The sequence below is a fragment of the Lytechinus pictus genome, chromosome 17, assembly GCF_037042905.1.
Source record: "Lytechinus pictus isolate F3 Inbred chromosome 17, Lp3.0, whole genome shotgun sequence".
NCBI classification, from domain to species: domain Eukaryota; kingdom Metazoa; phylum Echinodermata; class Echinoidea; order Temnopleuroida; family Toxopneustidae; genus Lytechinus; species Lytechinus pictus.
In genome coordinates this window covers 11,461,588-11,486,750 of record NC_087261.1, presented here as the reverse complement: position 1 = coordinate 11,486,750, position 25,163 = coordinate 11,461,588, and the positions used below count along the sequence as shown (strand labels likewise).

Genomic DNA, 25,163 nt, shown 5'->3' with positions numbered 1-25,163 from the left:
CAGCCTCCCATTTGCTCCTGAACAACAATCTAAATAGGCGTTGTACAATACTGATGGAAGTGATCCTGATGATGATGAAAGTGGTGGAACACGAGGGGGAAATACCGTTCAATTAATGAAAATGGAAAATTGGTAATATGTCAGATTATCTGTGACCGGTACCTTCAGCATAAAGAAAGACCACAACTTTCATCAAACTCCTATCCCTCTCAGATATTTAACAATTAGGTCTTAAAATAACAAATATTGACTGTCTTCTTCTTAGAGAATTTCAATCTATACATCTCAAATAAGTTTCCTTGAAAGCATCTTCTAAAATATATTCTGAGCCTTTACTCAATTGATTTACCATCATTATCAAGATAACGATGATCATCATCATCATTATGAACATCAGCAGCAGCAGCGGCAACAGCAGTAACACTATCATAATTGCGATCATCATCAATAATGCATCAACATTTTGTAAATACATTTTGTATAATTTGATGAAGTACCTTAGATATCTTGAGTAATCGTTTAGCCTCGTATATGTCCCCCCTCCTTTTTGCTTCCAATGCTAGCATTTTAAACTGTGCTATCCTGTCTTTCAAGATGGCAACGTTCCGCTGGTACATGTTCTCTTTAGCTGCACAATAGACAAAAGAAAAAAGACATTAGACAAAAAACAGAAGCCATTGGATGCAAGCAAGTAATACATTATTCAAACAAGCCGTTAACATTTAACCCCAAGGCCAGAGTCGGAGCATGCTTTTTGGGCAAATGCCAGCAAGCGACTTTTTGTCAGATACCGGGTGGACCAGGGAAATATTTAAATAATATTGACTGGCCTTGAGGGGAACATCAAATATGTTGCCCGCTACAGAATCATATTGGCCCGAGTCTTTAGACGAGGGCAATATGGCTCTTTTAAGGGCAATATATTTTATGTTTCCCTAGAGAAGAGGCAGTAATTATCATTATCACCCGTATCAGACATCTGAGCTGGTCATTTACAAAACCGTATTTCCCTGTATTTTATTATTATCAGGAAGGGATAGGTATATTGTTTGTATTTTCCTCGGTCTCTTTGCGCGTATTGACTTTGCATGCAGAGACGACGCAAAATATACCTTTGTATTTTCCCTGGTCTCACATCCGGGCCTTTGAGGATGCGAATGAAGTGATACGCTTCATAATGTTCCGCGCACCAACGATCTACGTCATAATAAAGACAACGCTGGATCTGGGCGCTTGCAAGTACGTCATAATGGTAAAGTGCAGAGCCTAGACACTGATATTATCATGACACAACAGAACTCTATTCTTAACCCTAATTCTCCCGGGGGGGGGCCATTATGGCCCCCCCCTCGACAATTTTCGTGATATATCTGCTGCGCAAAATTTTTTGACCTCGCCGCTCACTGACTTTTTACTTTCAAGTCTCGCGCAAATTTTGAGCCCAAATTTGTGACGCCCTGGTACACGGTTACGACATTACGCAACATTATGTAAGTGCATGTCAGACCCAAAATTGCTCATAAACGTGATTTCATGTACAAATCCAATGCAAATTGTGTATTTAGCCAAAATTCATAAATGTATCATTATTTCTACTTTTACTGATTAAACTTAATTAATTTTGCCTTGTTTATGATCAGAATTAAGTCTGGAACAATTTCCATTGAAAAAACAATAAAAAACAAAAAGTAAAAAAACAAGGAAATACATAAGAAATTCATAAAACAATAAAATACATAAGAACTTGATTTCCAAACTGAAGTTTTTTTCTTATGCGATTGTTAAGAATGCTACAAAGAATATTTTTACCAAAAATTAGCACTCTAGGAGCTTTATTTAGTGAATTAGAGCAAAAAGTATGATTTATGCATAAATTAGCATAATTAATTCATATAAAATAAAATCTCATTATTTTGGAAAATTTTACCATACAGCCTTGTAGACTACATCGCACACTACCAGCGTGCAAATTTTTGTGTCGCTCGCGCGATCGGCAGCCGAGATCTTAAGGGGGGGCCATAATGGCCCCCCCCCGGGAAGGACAAGAATAAAAATACCCCGGGAGAGTTAGGGTTAAAAGATATCACTGTTATCATGATTTTTGCTCTAGATATCTGATTTGGATGATAATAAAAATATTGACTGCCCTTCTTTCGGGGAACATCAAATATATTGCCCTTACAAGACCCATATTGCCCTCGTCTAAAGACTCGGGCCAATATGATTCTTTTGCTGGCAATATATTTGATGTTCCCCTCAAGACCAGTCAATATTATATAATTATTATTACCTACAGCTGTATATTGTGTGATTCGAGCTATTATTTTGAACAATTTATATGCCTGTTTCCTTATCACTACTTCTGATGTCAGGTTATTCACGAACTTGGTGAAGTAAAGCAATTGTGACATTAATTGATGCCACGCAGTCGTGCATCATGCATGGCGCCACATACACTTAACGAATAAATATTTTGCGCTTGGGTTTGATCAGCTGGGAATGGAAATGCGCCGCAAATTATCCACAATGCGTTGGTTCACAAACTGGTTCCAACCAGATATCGCAAATCTTGAAATTAGCAATCAAAATCGGCTCCTACTGTGCAAGCGCACTGGCAGAAATAAGGCAAATATTGCCCTTAATTTTTGTACAGTATTCCAATGGGCAAAACCCGGAAGAGGGAAACATGGCAAATGTTTACCGCTTTGGTCTCAAATTGAAACTGGCATGCAAAATATGACTTTTATTAAGTTGCTAAAATCCCTTGTATTTATAATAATAAGAAATGTGTATGATATTCACTGTCAGGCAGATAAATTCAAGCAAGAAAATTGTGAGGTTTTGCATGGTGATTTTATTTCCATAGTCCCAATTGCTTGGTAATACATTAATCACTCTTCAATAAATTTATTTGTCAAAGTTTTTAACTCTGTAAATGCCTAAGTATTTCTTTGTTGCATGATTATTGCATGATCATCAATGCTTATATGGTGGCTCAGCAACAACCAGGGCAATACTATACATTTATGATACCAAGTATTAAACACAGTACAGTATACACATTTGATAGCTCTGCTAAATAGACCTACTGATATTATTATCTTCTTTTAACATACTTTGAAGATAAGTGAATATGCATTTCTTCAGTCATTTGAAACAAAAATTCATGACATACTCTTCCCTGAACTGCACTAACTACTCCCCTAGGGAGTGTTTTCACGAAACAAATAGTGATTGATTTATGCTGACAACTTTGCACTGAGCCAATCATATACAAGGATTTTGGTAGCTTATAACAACAGTTGGTTAAAAAAAATTGTTTCCTGTAATGCTCACCTGACATTTGTCTTGTAGGCGCCGGAGGTCTTGAAGCAGCTGGTTGGGTCGCTTGTCCAGCCGTCCTGGCAGGAGGGGCACTAGCCCCCGCTGCAGCTGATACTACAGGGGCTGCAGTTGCCGGAGGTGCTACTGGGGCAGCTGCTTGGGTTACTGATGGGGCAGCCTGGCCGCCAGATTGTGATGGGAAGGGTGGGAATGCTGGAAGGCTAGGCAGCTCGGACAGATCAACTGGCTTGCCTAACTTTTGCTTTCTGATGGCATCCTCGTATTGCTGTGTTGAAATAATGATGATAATAACTTAACAGCAAATGTTAGATGGATCTTTTCTTCTCTCCCATTATCATAAACATGAAATTAATTTATATCAGTAAAAGTACACTTAATGACACAATTAGGAATTACGGTTTGCAGAATTGCACATATGTATGAAATCATTGTTTTGAGCAAGTTTGCGGCTGACATGCATTTTACAAAAAAATTGTGTTAAACGCTTGTCACAAATTTGGATTCAAAATTTGTGCAAGTCAGGAGACATAGCAGTCAAATCTATTTGTGATTTGGACTTATTGTGCAAAACGTCAAGGTACCAAGTTAGGATTCTTTACGAACCTTGACAATGCGACCTATCCTACGAGTTTTGGAGTCGTTATTCTCTTCCTTTGCCTTGTCAGCCATGCTCTTATACACCCCCCTCCTCTGAAGCATGGCCTCAAGATCCGTCTTGGGAGTAGGATGCTCCTCCTCGGAGCTTGCTAATGGTCCTGGTCTAGGAGCTGCTGATGGACCAGGACCAGGAGCCATTGATGGACCAGGACCAGGAGGCATTGAAGGACCAGGAGCTGTTGGAGCAGGAGCCCGAGGTTGTGGAGCTGGAGCTGCTGGTGCTAGTTGGGAAGGAGGACCAGGCATCTCACTGAGGTCAACCTGCTGACCTGCTTCTAAGGCTTTGATAACCAGATCTAATTGCTGGGGGTGAAAACAAAAAGGTTACAAGTCGAGAAAAGAATATCCTTCAAGCGTCTTCTACTTGTTTTCAAAGTTGTCCAGAGTACATGTACCTATGAATTAGCTGGTGATTCAGCTTTCTCCTCTAATGAACCCATGCTGTGGAATCAACTCCATCCTCTCTGAAAATCATCACCACCAATACGGTAAAGTTGTTTTGATCATGAGCTTGGATTGTGAAAGAAACTTCTCAAAGTAACTGTGACTGGAGTAAAGTTTTCATCTTTAATAAATGTATATATTATGAACAGTGTATATTACTCTATGTCTTGTGCCTTCATTAATGCTGGTTGAATCTAAAAGTGCAACACAATCCAACATTTACATGTAAATACTACATTTCTTTACCTTGGAAACCTTGAGATGTTCTGTGGCAGTCTTCATGTCACCTGATCGCTTGGCAAGAAGGGCGGCCATTTTGTACTGGTTTCTCCTCACACCTATCAACTTCAGCTGATCAGCATCTGCTCAATTCACAACAGTATATAATATTATTATCTATACAGGGCCTCCTAGAACTGCAATAGTATTTAACATAGTCTACATGATTTGCCTGTGCAATATCAGAGCGTATTGCATGTTGCATCTAACTCTGACGAATTACCCATAGGCTTATGTACAAAACTAGCTGTGCAATATTATGCTGTATTGCACAGTCTTAAGACGGAATAATAATAATTACAATGGATTGCTTTCATTGCTTCATGAGATACCAGGGATATCACACTCGATTAGGGCCAACATTGCAATCATCTACGATTCTTGCAATATTGGTCCTAAATCATGGAATGGTTTTAGCCATCCAATAAAATATAAATATATCAATTAATGAATATGTAAGCCTTTTTAATTCTGGGCACTCATAAAAAAACTGGGAATCCAAACTTTAATAACTTTTTTTGGAAAATGTATGGAGCATTTGCCTTGCTACAGAGATGATGATAGAATACTCACAGTGGAATATTTCCAAGTGTTTTTAAAGACCCACAAGTTTTTCAGGGTCATAATGGATTTTGATTTACGAACTTCTACATGTAAGTGGTCTATACCCCAGTCATGAGAAACATGACCAGTATGAAAATGAGAGAGCAAATCAAGGCTTAAATTATTGAAAAAGATATAATAATCCAATGCCATTGAAGTCATGGTCTTAATGCCAATCTAGCTCGCTTTGGATATTTTGGGGTCCTTTTCCATTTGTGACCCTCCACCTCAAAACAAAATAAGTCACCAAGTAAGTTTTTTCTGTAATAAGCCAAGATAGGTTTTTGGTATGAAAATTATGTAGAAATTGGAAGGCAAATTTTGTCCATTTTGTCAGAACTGGAAGTTACAAAGTTAAACCCAAAATGAGTAGTTTCTTTGTCATCATTATTTCCAAACTTTAAAACAACCCAAATACAATCCGCGATTTCCCCACATGCTTTGAAGCTCTCACTAAAATTTGAATTCATGAAATCAAATATTTGTGTGATTTATTGTTGATCAACTTAGACAAGCTATATATCGTTTCGAAGCTTATGATCTACTTTTCAAAACTTAAAACAGATCTCAAAATTCATTAATTCTGGTGATTTACTTGTAGTTTTGAGATGGAGGGCCACATTTTGCCAATTTATGCTGTAATACAGAAATGTTATCTATAGAAAAGTGGCCTTGTTGTAAAACATGCTTTAAAGCTCTCACTAAAATTTGAATTCATGAAATCAAATATTCGTGAGATTTATTGTTGATCAACTTAGACAAGCTATATATCGTTTCGAAGCTTATGATCTGCTTTTCAAAACTTAAAACAGATCTCAAAATTCATTAATTCTGGTGATTTACTTGTAGTTTTGAGATGGAGGGCCATATTTTGCCAATTTATGCTGTAATACAGAAATGTTATCTATAGAAAAGTGGCCTTGTTGTAAAACATGCTTTGAAGCTCTCACTAAAATTTGAATTCATGAAATCAAATATTCGTGAGATTTATTGTTGATCAACTTAGACAAGCTATATATCGTTTCGAAGCTTATGATCTGCTTTTCAAAACTTAAAGCAGATCTCAAAATTCATTAATTCTGGTGATTTACATGTAATTTTGAGATGGAGGGCCACATTTTGCCAATTTATGCTGTAATACAGAAATGTTATCTATAGAAAAGTGGCCTTGTTGTAAAACATGCTTTAAAGCTCTCACTAAAATTTGAATTCATGAAATCAAATATTCGTGAGATTTATTGTTGATCAACTTAGACAAGCTATATATCGTTTCGAAGCTTATGATCTGCTTTTCAAAACTTAAAACAGATCTCAAAATTCATTAATTCTGGTGATTTACATGTAATTTTGAGATGGAGGGCCACATTTTGCCAATTTATGCTGTAATACAGAAATGCTATCTATAGAAAAGTGGCCTTGCTGTAAAACTATCAAATTGTCAGGCCTGAAACAATTATTACACTTTCCCATTTCCACTCTTCATTACCTGCACTCTCACTTTGTGCGGTGTCTGGTTGCACTGCTGGGGGAGAGGTTGGCTGAGACACTGCTGCTACTGGAGCTGCTTCGGGCACTGGCTGCTTCTCCTGGGGAGGAGGTTGCTGATCTGCAGCTGGTTTGGGTACGCAAACCTCCGGGGGAATCTCGTCCTTATCGATGGGTTTACCCAGCTTTACCTTCCTCAGCATATCTTGTAGTGTCTTGAGCTGACGCTTGTACCTCCTGACCTTTGAACTCTCGCCCGCTGCCTCAGCGGCAGCAATGGCCTGCTGATAAGACTGCGCACGCTGCTGGAGCATAGTATTGATGTCTGCCGGCTCAGATGGTTCCTAATTTAAAAAAAGAAAACAAAATGTGGAGCGTTGTGGCCCAGTGGATTAGTCTTCGGACTTTGAAACAGAGGGTCGTGGGTTCGAATCCCAGCCATGGCGCAATTTCCTTCGGCAAGAAATTGTGCTGCACTTGACCCAGGTGAGGTAAATGGGTACCTGGCAGGAATTTATTCCTTGAAATGCCATCGCGCTGTAAAAGGCTGCGAGGCTAAAGCCAGGGTAATAATATCCAATTAAGCGCATAGGGACGCATTTGGCAGTGATATGCGCTACATAAGCATGTTCGTATTATTATTATTAATGTGTCAGAAGGATGAATTTAGATCTGCATTATCATAGTAATTTTTACCAGTCATACAGATAAAACTTAAATCATTCTAGAAAGTAAATATTTAAAGGTAATTATGCGATAAAAGAAAGTCATGATCAAATTTGGCATGTTAGGTATTACAATTAAATTGCTGATTGTATGTATACAATACCTGTGTTTGGGCAGGACTTGGAGCTACAGGACCAGGAGCTGGTTTCCGAGCTGGTGAGGGACTCCGGTTGACATTAGAGGGACCTGGCCTTAGCCCTGGGGCTGGAGCAGACTGTGAAGCAGGCCTAGGCTGTGGAGTAGGTCTAGTTGTCATCTTTGGGCTTGGAGTCGGACTTGGCGCCTTTTTCTGTTGGGTGCTGGGAGGGGTGAGGGTCTCTGACGACTCCTGTGTGATATCGGCAAGCTCTGCCTGCATGTACGTATAGGACCAAGGAAATATCATAATCTACATTATGACAGTCTTTCCATGAATAAATTAACATCTCCTATGAAAACAGCAAAAATTTGCTTTAAACACTCTGACAATGCCTTATAAAGCATTTCCAATTTTCTAAGAAGCATTTAGGTAAAATCAACCTGTAGGTTCCATGGTAACAAAATTATGTAAACAAATATCCTACACATCAAAGTCAACCCTCTTCCATAATATTCATGAATTCTTGACTTTGTTGTATAATAGTATTTAAACAGACTTACATAAAGGATATACTGTATTCAACAATCACAGTCATAAGCAACAGGATGTGGACCTATTGCATACAGACTTTACAAAAAAAGTATCTTTGCCATTATGGGAACTACCATGTAAACCTTGATTGTGATTGGCTGCTGAGTCCTGTTACCATGGTAGTTGTCATAATGGCAAAGATACAATAAAAGTCTATATGAAACAGGACCAAGGACTATGTGGAATAGCATTTCATCCTTATTAGCTTACCAGAAGAAGATCCTCATCCTCCTCCTCCTCATCATCATCATCATCAGGATCATCGTCAGTGTCCCTCAGGGCTTCTGCCGCCATTGCATCAATCCGCCTCATGGGATCAGCTTAGAGAGAATAATAATATACAAATATTCAATGTTTATGAGTGCCATCGTTCCGGATATTACAGGAGGGTGCAAGTTGAAAAAATCTATTCAATGACGCGAAGCGGAGTTGAATAGATTGCTTCAACTTGTACCGAATGTAATATTTGAACAGTCGCAAGAATGACAAAACATTGAGTATTTGTTTTATACAACACACGATTTGAAGATATCGTCTAGACCAATAACCAAAATGGATCGAACTGTCGAAAGTATTTGGCCTATGAAGGAATAGGGCTAGGAATCTAGATCTACTCGGTTCTAACTTTTTAGCCTTTTATTTTGCTAAATAACATTTTATCTGCCCGTGGTGTATGAAGTGCAGGGTAGGCCTACGCGCATGCAGTTATTGTGGAGGCGCAGGCCATGGTACACGCATTTATTGAGTTTGAACTGCCTGCTCTCTGCTCGAGCGTGCAATAGTCGACTATTGCACGGATGTCATGTTTTGGCGTGCTATAGCTCATTCCACTGAATGTCATGTGACGCGTATTCATCCAATCAGCTGCGAAGGATCTATGTGTTGTATAATAACAAATGAACAGCAAATAAGTTTCTACAATGTACGCTATATATGTTAATTCCCTTGAACTTTGAGCAAGAAAATACTTCCTACCTCTCCATCCATGTACAGCCTTCTTCAATCTTATAACTTTACAAATATTTTAGTCTGGGTTATAATTGAGCAAGGTGCCACTTGGAGAAGGAGAAATTTTCATATAGTGCCTCTAAACCAGTTTTTTACGCTGAATATGAATATATGAGGTAAACAGGCTGTATCCTGAAAATTAACCCGTGAGGGCGCTTTTTTCAAAATGGCCGCCACATTTTCATAAAATTTGAATATTCGTACATAGATTTTGACATAAGCATCCAATTGCCATGAAATTAGTGTCATATGAAAGCCAATTAAATTTTCTACAATTTGATACAATTTATAGGGGATAAGTAGGTCATTTAACTGAGATTTTAAGCAGAAAACTGCATTTTTTGTATTTTTTCCAAAAAATTGGAAATTTTGCAAATACATGATTTTACATAATTCTAAGAAAAATGAATTAATTACCTTGAAATGTTCCTGAAAACTGTATTAATATATTATTATCACATGGATGACATTTCAACTCTGTATCATTTTTCTAAGCAAATTTATAAGGTATATTCGACACCCCCACCCCATGAGAATGTTAGGCTTCGATGTGCCAACATTTTTTTTTTATGTACATGTAGCTGATAAAGAAACGCCTACTCTTAACTCTCCAAGTGGTTAAAAAGCGGAGATAATTGCATTTAATTTTTAACTACTGGTAAACATTATACATACATGCATTATGTTATACGTATTAGTCTATGGAAATGCATACAAAAAGCAACATTTATGATATTGAAGAATTCAAGTTTGATACCTTATAAATTTGCTTTAAAAAATGATACAGAATTGAAATTTCATCCACATGATAATAATATATTAATACAGTTTTCAGGAACATTTCAAGGTAATTGATTCATTTTTCTTAGAATTATGTAAAATCATGTATTTGCAAAATTTTCAATTTTGGGGAAAAAAATACAAAAAATGCAGTTTTCTACTTGAAATCTCGGTTAAATGACCTACTTATCCCTTATAAATAGTTCCAAATTGTAGGAAATTTAATTGGCTTTCATATGACACTAACTTCATGGCAATTGGATGCTTATGTAAAAATCTATGTACGAATATTCAAATTTTATGAAAATTTGGCGGCCATTTTGAAAAAAGCGCCCTCACGGGTTAATTTTCAAGATACAGCCTGTTTATCTCATATATTCATATTCAGCGTAAAAAACTGGTCTAGAAGCACTATATGAAAATTTCTCCTTCTCCAAGTGGCACCTTGCTCAATTATAACCCGGACTATTTAGCTTTAGGAAATACTACCTTGGTTCCTCTGAGTAAATGGTCAATTGGCCTGTGTGGTCAATCGGGGAGGGTTAGGGGCAAAATTCAGGAAAAGCAGGCTCTTGCCAATATGGAAACAATCTCCCATATTGGATTCTAGATTTTAGAAGAGGATAAAATATACAACTAGTCCCCCCCCCCCCCCCCGACAGAATAATGTCATACTGTTCTGTTGCCTCATCACTCAACCTACAATGTAGGCAAGATAAATGTCCAGTACTGTGTGCGCCTCACTGGCGACTGACTGGAATACTCCCCAGGGAGTGGAGGATGTGCGTACATTGTGTGCGGGAATGACTGATTGAATCTGATAACCGGGGTAATAATATATCTGTAAAGCGCTTAGACACGTCGTTCTGATGTATTAACCGCTCTTAAATGGGTACCTAGCAGGCTTGCTGGGCTAGAGCCTGCATAATATCCAAGTCTCTATGGAAGAGCATATATAGGGACATTACATGTAAATAGTATACAAATATAAGAGGATTCTCAAGGATCTGGCTGAAACTATTCAAATCGAAGGAACATCAATAGTACCTTTTAGAAGAAGGGATTCTATTGATGTTCCTGAGTGTGAATAGTTTACGCCTGTTTTGAGAATGAGTCAGTTGTATATTCGTTTTATATCCCTTCTACATGTACCTGTATCATTCATCATCACATCAAAAAAAAAATTAATACTAGTAACTTATGAAAAATTTCAGATTTTGGATTTGAAAATGCTGATTGCTTGGCAGCCCCCCACCCCCTACCCACCCCCCCCCCTGCAAGGCGCACCCAGTGAGATGCAAACGATGCCTTGAGCTGCCATGCGCAGCAGTGCATGCGTCTTGAGCGCAGTGCAAGTATGGGGGGTGGGCAGAAAAATGTATAGTTCGCTTTTTTCCCTAGGAGAAAAATGGACGATGCACGATGTCAGCAAGGAAAATGAACTATTTCATGGCAAACATTTTTTTTCCTAGTAAAACTATTCATTTTCTCCTTGTGTACACTCTCAACGCAACGATTTTAAGCAAGGGATATAATACTTGATATAAGCTAAACAAGAATGAACATTATTATTTGTACTGTGTGTAGCTGATAACAAAAATATAAAATGAAACCATATGGTGCAGTTTGAGGTGGATGGGGAATTTTTAATACTGGCTGTATATATACGGGAGATTTTTAAAGTTAGCCATACATGTCTAGTAAAACTGAGTTTGAGTTTTACCCGACTTAGTTGGCTGGGCAGGAGCTGGTCTACGTTGCCTGGTCATCTTTGGGGCATCGTCTTCCTCTTCAAGCAGGGCAGCTAGTTCGGCTTCCAATGCCTCGTTGGACACATCAAAATCCTCTTTGACAGCATAGGCTGAAAGGTCAGGCATGCCAAACATGTCAGTAGCCTGTGGCTGTGAAATACAAATCAAAAGTAAAATCTTTAATCACATTTTTAATGACGATATCATGGTACATTCAAAAGAGGGGAGAATGATCCTAATATAGAGTAAAGTCGCTAAACATCGGATGGTTCCAAATATTGGACGAAAATGACTTCAACTCCCTCCCCATCACTACAGGGACCAGCATTGGCAGGGGACTTGCATGCATAAGATACATGAATATATCTGCTATTGAACTGCACACACAGTGGCTCTAAGTTGCTGCTCAAAAAAAATATTCCAGGGGTTAAATCCTGGGGTAAAATCCATGATCTTGACTTCCAGAGATTCTCATGACCCTCGCTAATTATGGACTCCAAAAGATCGATGACCAAAACAAATCTCGTAAGAGGGAAGTAATTTCCGCCGGAAATATCGCTGCCAAGATCGCACATGTTCGATCTATCGCAAGAAAAAACTGCAATGGCCTCCGCGAGGGTTCCTTACGGCGGAAAATCCAACACCCTTCCAAATATGGCACGATCCCAAACATTGGACATATCAGCCGATTGAATTGGAAATGCCTGAGCCTGTTAACGTGCTCGTTTTCAGAACAAATTCACACGCAACTGAGCGAAGACGTCCGATGTTCGGAGCCGAAAGAGGTCCGTTTGGTAAGTAAATTATCATTACTTACCGATTTCTATATCAAAATTATTGATAGTAATATTAAAATCGGCATTTGCGCAGCTGAAATAAATTATTTCATCAACAATTAAGCAATTATTTTGGGGTCTAGAGCGTGATTTAAATCGCCGAAATTGATCACGGGGCACAACTCTATGCGTCTGATTTTTGGCAAAAAACAAGCCTCTGGTAGTAAGTATTTCCATTTACCACAAATTTTTTTCGATTCTATTTTTTCATGACATTAATATTCAACATTTGTACTACAGAAATAAACATGATTTTTATTTGATTCAATGATTGTATTTTTGTTTTGGTCCAATAGTGCTTTTACTAGTGTCCTATATTTGGGCACTTTACTCTAGCCTAGGCTTCTACTCTAGCCATTAAAAATGCGAACATGCGCCAAACGGATGAGCTGCCGCGCCGGCGCGGCACAGGTAAATCCTTTGGTCACTAACTTCAGTTCAGTCCATATCTATTTTATTGAATCCAACTTCCATTCCAACAAAAGAATCCAAGCGCAAGCCCAGCCCCAGGCATCTGGCATGTCTCTGACTCTGCGAGTAAGCCAAAAATTTATGAAAATACAGCTGTTCTCGATCGAGATATTCAGAAAAGCGGTGGGCATATTGATCTTGAAAATAAGTGACTGAGGGACTTACCATTACATTTGTGAACAAATTCTGGTGGGGAAATTTGCTCGAAGTCGCCCGAAGCGAAACTGCCTTAACGCCAGAGCTCAGAGTCCACCACTATTATTTGCGCATGCGATTCTTATGCACGCGCATAGCTTGTATTTTTCACGGTTCTGTAATACGCGATATTAGAATTGCACACTCGCTATATCTCTAAAATTGAGCATTAATTGTGCGTTCAGTATAGATGGATTTACAGGGTACGTACCGCTGGCTTTCGAACTTGATCAGACTTTGGTGGACCACTGCTTTTCTTCCCTCTTCCGAACATATTGTTGAGATATTATGAAAGAATGCTTGTAAAATACATCTGGGCTTAATCAGGACCTGGAACTGTAGTTGTCGTCCGCAACAAAATCTGATGATACGATCGGTGATCAACAAAATTTGCCCATCCCACAGCGTAGTCTTATATTACCGGTATAAGAAAGATGTAGAGAGAAATCGCAATCAATATTTTGTTTTTCTGATTCAATAACAAATTCCATAATTCATCGCTTCTTCTCAAGTTCCCCTAAATTAAAATTAAAAATATAAATCAAGGTAAATTATAAATCATGACGCGAATGGGGTACAAATTATGGAATTATCGTATATCGTATCTGTAAAACGGTCCAGTTTGTGCTGGCAAAAGACTAGTCGGGAAGGGGGACCAATTTCTTTCGGGATATCGGATATATCGGATCGGAAGGGGGGGGGCGGGTGAGGTGTCGAACGCTAAATAAGAAAAAAGCCAGGGGGGCCACTTCCATTGACGAGTGGATACCATGCACGACCATGGGGTCTCGGAAAGCACCCTAAACACGTATTTTCCATATTCTGAAAATGCACCCTTAACAAGTATTGGCGTCTGAAACCCTACCCTTAACAAGTACTAGAAACAAAACGATACTCTTGGCAAGTATTCCCTGAAATGAACGCCTAAACAAGTACAGCAATATTTTATTATGTCACGGGTCCGTCGGTCGTCGGTTTTACCTTTACACATTATCAATAGTTTAGTACGGCCCCACCTTCCACACCTCGTGCAAATTGGACTCTAAACACGTACTGTTAGGGGCAAAAAGGACATCCACAACATTTTAATTTTGTTTTATCATCCCCGCAAGTTTGACCCTAAACACGTAGCTTTCCTAGCGAAATAGATACCCTTTTTTCATTATATTTGTGTTTTTGACACCCTTATCACGTTACGTACGTAACGTGCCCTATCTTGAAAAAGACATCCATTTTACGTGTTTTTTTTTTAAGTAACCGAAAAGAAATCAGAGGCTAAAAAAGGGGGATAATACAAGGAAAGTACAGAAAAGAATAGGAAAAAAGAAGTAAAAAGAAGAGGAAGGGAAGGGAAGCATTGGCGGCGGAAGCCAAAAAATTTAAGGGGGTCCACCTGAAATTTTTGGATTTGATTTTGATTTTATTTTATTTTATTTCAGCATTTTTCCAACAGAAATTATTAACAAACATAGTGTACAACATAAAAAAAATAGTGATACATTTATTTTTACAAAAATAAATACGAATAGTAATTCATTGGCATAAAATGTATATAGATAGTATTAGTTTGCAATAATATAAGTTGTACTTTGTTGAGTAGACAAAAAAAAAATGCTGGAGACCGCTACCATAAGCAGTGCTTGACTAGGGTAGCGGCCTCAAACGTAATAGCGAAATAAACAAAAAAAGAAAACGAAGTCAATTACAAATCGGGCACTGACTTACATAAATTATAAACAGATATTATTAATACGATATTTACATGCAAGGACCTTGTATGCCTGATATTATGTGCATGTGCATGTGCATGGGATGGACACAGGTAAAAAAAATTGACAAGCCCCCCCCCCCCAAAAAAAAAGGGTTATCAACCAAAATTTTAGGGGGACCACCAAAATTTCAGGGGGTCCACCTGAATTTAGGGGGGACGCAGTAAACAAAATTGACAAGCAAAACAAAAAAAAAGTTATCCACAAAAATGTTAAGGGGACCACCAAAAAAAATTGACAAGCAAAGAAAAAAAAAGGTTTATCAACAAAAAAATTCGAAGGGGACAGGACCCCCCCCCCGTCTCCCCGCTTCCGCCGCCTATGAAGGGAAGGGATACCTACTTAAAATAAGATAAGATAATGAAAAAAATGAAGTAAAGAGAAAATAAGAAAAAAAAGTAGAACAGAGAAAAAAATAAGGAAAAGAGAGAAAGGAAGAAACAGCAAAGTATATAGAGTGAATTAAAGAAAAGGAAAAAAAGAACAGAACAGAAAAGATAAGAAAAAAAGGAAAAAAAGAAAAGAGAAGAAGAAAGAAAGAAAGAAAGAAAAAAGGAAAGAAAAAGTAAAGAAAAGAAAAGTGAAGAAAAGAAAAGAAAAGAAAAGGAAAAAAGGAATCGAAATAAAAATATAGAAGAGAAAGGAAAAGAAAAGAAATGGAAGGAATACTTTGTCCAAACAAAGAAAGAAAAGAAGATCATGAACAGAATAAGGATAAAGATAAATGATAGAACATGATTAAAATGACATAAAAGAGAGGAAAGGAAAGAAATGGTGAAAGGGGTTTCAGCCGTAGCTCCCCTTTTCACTATTATAATAATTTAAAAACGTGTGATGCAATAAGCGTAAAAATGAAAACCGACTAAATAACCGAGTTATGAATTTATGCATGTGCAGCGCCCCAACCCATCTCCTCTTTCAAAATTATTTTTATCATGACATTTACGTGGCCCTTGTATTTTTTTTCTTTGACTGGTTGCCATAAAACCAAAGTTAGGCGATAATAAAAAATACAGGGTTCGGAACTTGCCCTCGACCCACGAGCAAGTCATTTATGATGATGAATTTTGTGAGCGGATTCAGCATGCACTGTCTATTAGCGGGGCCGCGGCAGAAAAATCATCCGCTTCACTGGCGTAAATCCCGGGGGGGGGGATGGGGGGGGATATATCCCCCCCCCCCACTTTTCGAGGAGGGGGATGGCCTGTACAAACATCCCCCCCCCCACTTTTTACGAAAGAAATGAAAAAAAATCACAAGAGATAATTGTTTTATTGGTGAAAATTCTTCCTAAAATACCGCTTAACAAATAAAACAATATTATTGAATCATAAAATGCAAATAAAGAGCCAGTTCACCATTTCCAAACGAAATACTTATGTCCTTATTATAACATTGAAGAGAAACCCCCGTTTCTTCCAATTCATCAATGTTGGGATCTTTGGGAAGGGATTAAGATGGAGTGTCAATTTTTTTTTAATGTAATCTCTAATAAAACCATTAAACCATCATGGGGTAAGAAAGATAATAATATTGGAGGGGTATTTGCCATATGGACATACAGTGGCGTAACTACGGGGGGCATGGGGGGCACATCCCCCCCCCCCCCTCCATCGGCTGACCAAATAAAAAAACGGGGAAAGGGGAAAAGGAGAAAAGAAGGAGAAAGGAAGAGAAACGTAGTGGGAAAGAAGAAAATATTATTCATTATAATGTTATATTATATTATAATTATGTTATGTTACATTACATAAGAAACATATTTAATTTATTTATCATAACTTTATGAAACATAATTTGCCCAGGGCCTACGTCTTCATTGTTCCTGGTGCTCGCATTGTCTGTTTAACGTGATATATAATCCTGTTGTACTAAAACATCCCATTTTCAAGTCAATATAAACCAAATATATTTCCTAGCACTTGAGTTATCATTGTTTTATGTAGTGACATATGCTTCTTTTTCACGACTCAAAAAGTGATTGCCCCATGTTAAGGTCTTCGTATATATGAAACATTTCCTGTCCGTGATTACGTTCGCATTAGTGGATTGGTGAGATATGTCTGCTTTTCATAAATTCCTAAAATCAGTCCTTAAAATGTCCCTTCTGATCTGTATATCAAAAATTTTCAGCTCGCGCTTTGCGCTCGCATCATTTGGTTAATGAAATACTTATGGTCCTAGTTAATTCTTACAAAAAAAACCTTAGAATGCCCCACTTCAGGTCTGAATTATCTAAATTTTCAGCTCGCGCTTCGCGCTCGCATTGTTTAGCGAGACAGGTACCTATCATGATTACACAAATTTGATTATAATGTCCCTTTTTAGGTGTGAATATAAAAAAAATTCAGCTCGCGCTTCGCGCTCGCATTATTTGATCAGTGAGATACATATCGTTTAATGACATCGTCCTTAAAATGTCTCTATTAGGTCAGTATAACTAGCAACTGAGCACGCTCACTAGCGCACTCACTCAGTGATTCAAAATTTTTGCTGGTGCCCCCCCCCCCCCAATGCCGTGACCCACGGTACGCCACTGTGGACATATCAATGGCAATTCCTTGCATATCTAAATACATGATTGCAAAAAAAATGCCAAAATATTTCAGTCATCCCCCCCCACCCATCAACACGGATTTACGCCAGTGATCCGCTTATTTCCCGATTAGCTCCTTGAATAGCAAATACTATAAGGGTTTTTAATGTGTTCTTTCTTATTATCAAATGACTTTTTTACGTATGAATACAGCTGTGTATCTTCGCTGCAATTTTGTAATGTCTATAGGAGATGCCAAATAATTTACCCATTAAAGACAAAGAGTGAGAAACGGCTGAGAGTTAACTAAGAGATAGATGGAAGAGACCATGCAAGCAAGAAGAGAAACAATTAGTTGGATAGAAACAAAAGTGGACACAGTGGAGAAGGAAAGTGAGCGAAGAAGATAGAGGGAAATCATAGCAGAGAGAGATAGAGTGGGAGAGAAAAAAACTTAAACGGAATGATAATTATATAGACACTTCCATGAGTGAAATGCTAATCTATTGCACTCTTTTAGCATTAGCTCAATATTTTCTTAATGATTACTCGATATAAAAACAGACTCCAAAATAATGGGATGCACATTATTAATTTAATATGTACATGTAGGGTTTTATATATGTCTTCATAGTTATCAAAACAGCAGCCAATCAACCCTTCTTTAAACAGTGTATTTAATACTCGTTGAAAAAAAAAGATATAGGGGAGAGCGGGGCGAGTCCGCCCACCACGTGATTTTCCCCTTTGCTGTGATTGGTATAAGTTTTGTTTGTGATGTGATGACAACGGTACCTATAGATACCCAAACTTAGCAACATACCTTGGCGAAAGATCTAATTGCGCTTGGAATCCCAGAAAATTACGACGACTTATCCATTTCGAGGCCAGCCACATTTTGTTGTGTCAATAAGTGTCAATATTCTAAAATGTTAAGGTCATTGACGTTTGCCAGCTTTCCAGGGTCAAAGGTCAAAACTTATACATATCTCTGATATTTGGAGACCTTGAAAGTCGATATTATACCTAAATAACCCTTTCTGCATTATAACTATATATTACGAACTTATGATGCAAAACGTCAATATTTTGATATTTGGAGTTCGGTGGTTTTAAGTTCATTGACCTCTATAGACCAACAGCGGACGTTTCTGACTATAAATCCTAATTTGAAAATGAAGCTTATGCCAAGACATAACAACGGTATAGAAGTATAATGTTTTAATCATAATCTTTAAAAGTGCTATGATCAGACTGTGTTTGTACCAGGGGCGGCGGAATCGGGGGGGGGGGGCAGGGGCAATTGGCCCCCTCCCCCAAATTCCCCGTAGGAAAACAATGCCCTTTTTTCAAAATGAAATTCCCTCTTTGAAGTAAAACATAATAGTACATTTTATGTTAGAAAATCGCTTTTTTTTTAATTTACGCGCTCGCATCAATTATTGTTTTTTAGGGTATTTACTCATCCTGTTCATGGTTACAAAAATGCTTACAATTTCCAGTATTCAGGTTAGAATGTCACAAATTTTTGGCTCGCGTTTCGCACTCGGATCAATGATGTTTATTAAGGCATTCATTGTGCGCATGGCTATACAAAAATGCATAGAATGTCAATTTTTCAGGTTGGAATATCAAAAATTTTCAGCTCGCGCTTTGCACTATTCGATTGGTGAGATATTCAAAGTTATCCTATTTATGAGCCACTAAATGCAGATCCTTAACAGGTTCCTTTTCTGGTCAGTATAATTACAGGGGCCGCGGAACGGTCTTCAAAGTGGGAGGGGATGGGCTGAGCTAAAAGTTGGGGGCTGACCATGCAAAAAAATCACAATCATAATTATGGTAATTTTTACGTTTATGTACACGGTTTTAGAAAAAAAAGTGGGGGATTGAAGCCCCCAGCCCCCCGGCTTCCGCGGCCCCTGTTTTAAAAATATCAGCTCGCGTTGATTCTTTAGAAAGATACACATCTTTTTCATGATTACAAAAACTGCTCAGAATGATTAATTTTCATGTTTTATTAGATTAAAAGTGTAAAAATGTGAGCTCGCGATTCGTCTCGCAAGGATGCCCTTTTAACAGTAAGTAGCGTCATAAATTACCCAAAAGCGAGTTTTACGACTTCAGCGGATCCTTCTCGTGGAAAAATAAAGCCTAAATATATGTATTTCTTATCAATCAAAACTCCCTTCAAAAAGGTTCGCTCAACTAATTACTACAAGATATGCAACTACTTGCAGGGGCCGCGGAAGGGGGGGGGGGGATTCAGCCCCCAAATGTATCCAAAACCGTGTACAAAAACGTAAAAATGACCATAATTTTATGATTGTAATTTTTTGCACGGTCAGCCCCCCACTTTGAAAACCGCGGCAGCCCCTGTGAGGGGCCCGCCGATTTCCCCGGCCGGGCGCTCAAAGTTGGTGTTTGTTTGTTTCTCTGCAGGGATCCTAACAGTCACTTCTAAGCTATATAAAACAACATAGATATAATTTCATAAGCCCTATTTGAATAGTGCGAGCGCGAAGAGCGAGCTAATTTTTTGGGGAAATTTTATGTATTTTGTCCTGAAAATTGAACATTATTTCTTGGCAATGTTTGAAGTTAGCCATGAATATACGATACATACTTCAACAGTTAAATAATGCGCGAACGAAGCGGGGGCTGAAATTTTTTGACATCCCGACTTAAAAAAATACATTTTAAGCACTTTTTGCAATCATGAACAGGATACTATTATAGCTAAACAATGCGAGCGGAAAAAATGAGAGTTAAACCTAAAAGCGGGACACTCTATTCGTGTTTTGTTAATCATGAAAAGGATGGGTAATTGGGTTTGTTCCTACATTAATAATGCGAGCGAGAAGCGAGAGCAGAAAAATGTTGATTTTCTGATTTGAAACTGGATAATTTAAGCATGTTTTAACAAGCAGCGAATCTCAATAAACATGCGTGCGTGTTTTAAAATAAGAATCTGCATGTTTTTACCACCATAATAATTTTTATGACCAATTCGGGTGTGGTAAAATTTTATCACAGACCGCGAAACCTAATAACTTTTTGGGTCACGTGGGTCTAGTGTCATCCCACTGATGAAAAATAGTCCTCCCCTTTATTATTTGACTCTTTGCTCCTTCTCAGGAACTAATATATCTTCAGAAGACGTAGAAAGTAGTTGGTCTTTGGAATGGGGCAGTGATGTAGTCTTTTGTCACGGATCTCCTCATAGTATAGTGGGGTCATGATACTTATCAATTCAAAACTAGATTATAAAATCATTTCTAAACATGTCTTATAGGTAATGGTAGATATTTGGTTTTAAGAAGTATTATAGACGGCAATGAATTTATAATTTGTAACGTTTATGCACCAACAGCTGATAAAAAACGTGAACAAAAAATATTTTTTGACCATTTATTATGTACCTTAAATTCTTTTGATGATATTGCGACTACTCCTCTATTAATTGGGGGCGATTTTAATGTGATTTTAAACATGAATGTTAACAGACAAGGTGGTCATCCAAGTCCAACAACCTCGCAGGCAGTAATCAGTCAACTTAAAAAATTACAGAGTGATTAAGATGTCATTGATATATGGCGTGTACGTAACCCCATCACGCGTAAATATACTTGGAAACAATTGCGGCCTTTAATCCAAAGTAGATTAGATATTTGGTTTGTCTCCGAGACCCTGCAGGATTATATTAGCAAGGTAGATATGATACCCGGAGTGGGTTCTGATCAGTTGGCTATTATTTTAGAATTTAAAGTACAAGAAGAAACAAGATGTAATGCTATGAATTGGAAATTTAATAACACCCTATGCGAGGATGAAGTGTTTTGTTCTGAAATGACGAAAAATTGAGATCTGTGGATTAAAGATATTTCACAATTTTGATGATATGAGAATAGGTTGGGAATTTCTCAAGTATGATATTCGCCTATTTTCACGTAAATACAGTATTGAAAAGGCACGGAAAAGGAAAGAAAGGCGAAGAGAACTGGAAAACAGGCTAAAAAGGTTGCAATTTCTGTTGGATTCCGAGGGTGAAAGGCATGCTGAGGAATATAAAAAGATTGAAAGAGAATATGAGTCTTATTTAGATTATATAACACAAGGCATCATATTAAGATCTAAAGCAAATTGGATGGAATTTGGGGAGAAAAATACTAAATTTTTTCTTAATTTAGAAAAAGGCCACAAAAATAAATCATCAATTTTTAAACTTAAGCAAGGCGATTGTATACTTACAGATATGAAAAATATTAATTCAGAAATAAAATCATTCTATACACAATTATATAAAAAGCATAATGTCGACTCGAGGCAAAACTCCTTATTCTTAGGACAAGAAAATATTCAAAAGTTACCCTCAGACTCCAAGATTAAATGTGACTTGCCGTTAACGTTAGAGGAATGTACATCATCCTTATTACTTATGTAAAAAAACAAGTCACCGGGAAACGACGGTTTAACGGTTGAGTTCTATCGCAAGTTCTGGGGTAAAATTGGACAGCTTTTGGTAGATAATCTTAACTACAGTTTTCAACAAGGTCAACTTTCTAGTTCACAAAGACAAGGTTTAATTACACTCATATCAAAGAAAGGGAAAGACAAAATGTTAATCGAAAATGACCGACCCATCACTCTAGTGAATGTTGATTTATAAAGGACAGATTTATTGGAGAAGCTGTCAGGACAGTTAAAGATGCTCTTTTCTTTTCCGACTTGAAAAATATTCCCGGAATATTATTAAGTTTGGATTTCCAAAAGGCATTCGATTCACTAGACCAGGGGTTCTCAAACTTTTTCTTTGAAGGCCAGATGAGACTCCTTGTAAACCTGAAAGGGCCAGGGTGAAGGGGATACTTAGAAAAAAATGTGCGCGAAGCGCAAAAACCCTTGCGGTCGGGGTCCTAGATGCTCTCTTGCGCAATCTGGCCCTTATTTTGGGAGTATTTAATCCAACAAATTTATAACAGTTTCATATGGAACACAGGTAAAATTAGAAAAGATTTCAAAATACAGCGAGATTAAATATAAATGATAACAGAATTGTTGTACTTTGTTAAAAGGAATCTAGATTGTATCTATACATAAATGGCATTGGGGTCACAGATAATGTCTTGAAGTATCAATATTTTTTGTAGTCAAAGTAGAAGGAATAATAGAGCATGTCTGTTGTAGACTCTAACATTACAAGGATAGTCTCCTAGTCACTTTCAATATGGGGAAATGACAGTCTGTCAGCAACAAGTTGCTTGAACCTTGGCACAAAAGGTGTAATTGCCAGACGAAGGCACTGGTGCAAATGTTCACTGGTCAAGCAGGGAGGGGGGGGGGCAGCCCCCTCACTTTTTTTCCAAAACCATGCATGTACAAAAACGTAAAAATGACAATATGATTGTGTTTTTTGCATGGCCAACCCCCCCCCCCCCTCCACTTTGAAAACCGTTCCGCGGCCCTAGCCTGTCAAGGTACTAACTTCGGTATGAGTGAGTTCTTTAAAATGTTCATTGTGGAAAATGCACTTTCGCACCTGTATGTAGATCCAAACATGTGAGAACAGCGCTGGTCAACTAATAGGAAAGTAGATCGAATAGACAGAAAAGACTCAACTAAACCTTTTACTTGACTGCCATTATACGGTTAGGTCTACAAGACTCTACATGGATACACAATGTAATCATATTGAGCTGTTTCATAGTGTGACTTAAAAGTGATTAAAAAACCCAGAGTCTCGCGGGCCGGATTGAGAAGCTCCGCAGGCCGGATCCGGGCCGCGGGCCGTAGTTTGAGAACCCCTGCACTAGACCATTCTTTTTTGTTGAACGTCCTCCGATCATTCAATTTTGGAGAAGGATTTTGTAACTTTATTAAAGTTTTATATACCAATTTAGAAAGCGCGGTAATGAATCGGGGTCTGTCATCGGGTTATTTTCCCGTTGAAAGAGGTGTTAGGCAGGGAGACCCATTGAGTCCTTATTTATTTGTTTTAGCTATAGAGACATTTGCCATAAATATTCGTAAAAACAAGACAATCCATGGTTTAAAAATATCGGACAATTTAGAATTGAAATTGTCGCTGTATGCGGACGACATAACGGTTTTCCTTTCAGACAATATTTCATTTAGACACCTTTTGAATACACTTCAGAATTTCCGAAAGGAATCATCAATCTCTATCAATATTTTCAAAACAAAGGCAATGTGGATAGGAGCCTGTAAAGATAATCAACATTCACTAGAGAATATCCAGTTTGAGAAGTCTTTGACAATTCTTGGGGTAGATATAGCTTATTCACCCAATGTTTTTTCTTTACAATTGCAAAGAACACTTGATAAAATTAGAGTACAGTTGAATTTATGGAAATCTCGTAATTTATCTTTAATAGGCAAAATAAAAATTGTCAAAACCTTTGCCTTTTCGCAATTACCTTGCAAGTTTGTCAAAAATCTACCTAGGATTTTCCACAGGGGGGGCAAAACCGTCAGCCCCAAAATTTGACAACAAAAAAAAAAAAAGGTCTTTTCGATCACAAATAAAGGATTTCGTCCCAGAAAAAATTTGACAAGCAAAAAAAAAAAAAAAAAAAAAAAAAAAAGGTCTTCAAGCTCGTCAGGGGGGCATTAGAGGTCTTAAAGCTCGTCAGGGGGGGGCAAAAAAGGTTTTTCAAGTCCGTCAGGGGGGGCAAAGATACGTTTTTGCATGGGTTGTGACTCGTCAGGGGGGGCAGAGTGCCCCCCCTGCCCCCCCCCCCCGTAGGTACGCTAGTGCTTGTTAAGCAGTATGAAGATGGGGGGCTCAAAATGATATGCTTAAAATCTCTTCTATACAAGTGCAAAAAGTCAAGTGGATACAAAGAGTTTTTACATCCAATTCAAAGGGATGGAAGATTATCCTGTTGACACTGCTTCAAAATGTAGGTGGTGACTTAATATTCCATTGTAATTATGATCTTAATATTTTAAACCTGACAATTCCTGAATGGTATAAAGATGTCATGGTTAGTTGGAGCACAGTATTTAAAAAAAACATAAAAATATGTAACCAAATGCTATGGAATAATAGATGCATATTACAAAATGGAAAATCTTTTTATAAGCCAGAGATAAAAAACAAAGGTTTTGTTAAAGTGTCACATATGTTGGATGAGTATGGCAGACCATTAAGATGGAAAGATGCCAAAAATAAAGGCTTCACATTTGTTGAATACTTTTTGCTTCTTGACTGATACAAGTTTATGCCATCAAAATGGAAAGTATTTTTTCTATCTCAAAACTTTCATCCCATTGTCGACAACATTTCATTGATTCCAACTTTAACTATTGATAGCATCACTAGAGAAGTAACGGGTGTACCAAAGTATATTTTTTACACATTTTTTATGAATGAAAATAACCCATCAATTTCGAATATATTTACACGTTTAAAAGACACTTATGGGTTTCAACAAGAAGAAGTAAGAGAACTCTTAAAACTACCTCTATACGTACTACTATAGATACGAGACTTCGAGCTTTACATTTCAAGATTATTAATAATTTGATTCCTACCAAGGTTTGGTTATTCCGTATTAACAAGGTAACTGATACACTTTGCACATT

The 25,163-nt window shown here is 37.7% G+C and overlaps 1 protein-coding gene across 7 annotated transcripts in view; it reads right to left on the bottom strand.

Annotated features, from left to right (window-relative positions):
* The window catches only part of LOC129279858 (coiled-coil and C2 domain-containing protein 1-like), a 40,445-nt gene extending 26,776 nt beyond the window's left edge, over nucleotides 1–13,669 (bottom strand). For 3 of the 7 annotated variants that reach the window (XM_064112162.1, XM_054915920.2, XM_054915922.2), the window contains exons 1-9: nucleotides 13,462–13,669; nucleotides 11,721–11,898; nucleotides 8,420–8,529; nucleotides 7,643–7,891; nucleotides 6,815–7,157; nucleotides 4,693–4,808; nucleotides 3,949–4,305; nucleotides 3,337–3,610; nucleotides 498–628 (exon numbers count right to left, since the gene is read on the bottom strand). In XM_064112162.1, the coding sequence (XP_063968232.1) occupies nucleotides 498–628; nucleotides 3,337–3,610; nucleotides 3,949–4,305; nucleotides 4,693–4,808; nucleotides 6,815–7,157; nucleotides 7,643–7,891; nucleotides 8,420–8,529; nucleotides 11,721–11,898; nucleotides 13,462–13,524 (1,821 nt within the window). In that variant the 5' untranslated portion in view covers nucleotides 13,525–13,669. Of the gene's footprint in view, nucleotides 1–497; nucleotides 629–3,336; nucleotides 3,611–3,948; nucleotides 4,306–4,692; nucleotides 4,809–6,814; nucleotides 7,158–7,642; nucleotides 7,892–8,419; nucleotides 8,530–11,720; nucleotides 11,899–12,135; nucleotides 12,354–13,220; nucleotides 13,374–13,461 lie in introns of those variants that run through there. The other 4 variants (XM_064112163.1, XM_064112160.1, XM_064112164.1 and 1 more) reach the window with 3 other exon arrangements.
* Nucleotides 13,670–25,163: the final 11,494 nt, after the last annotated feature.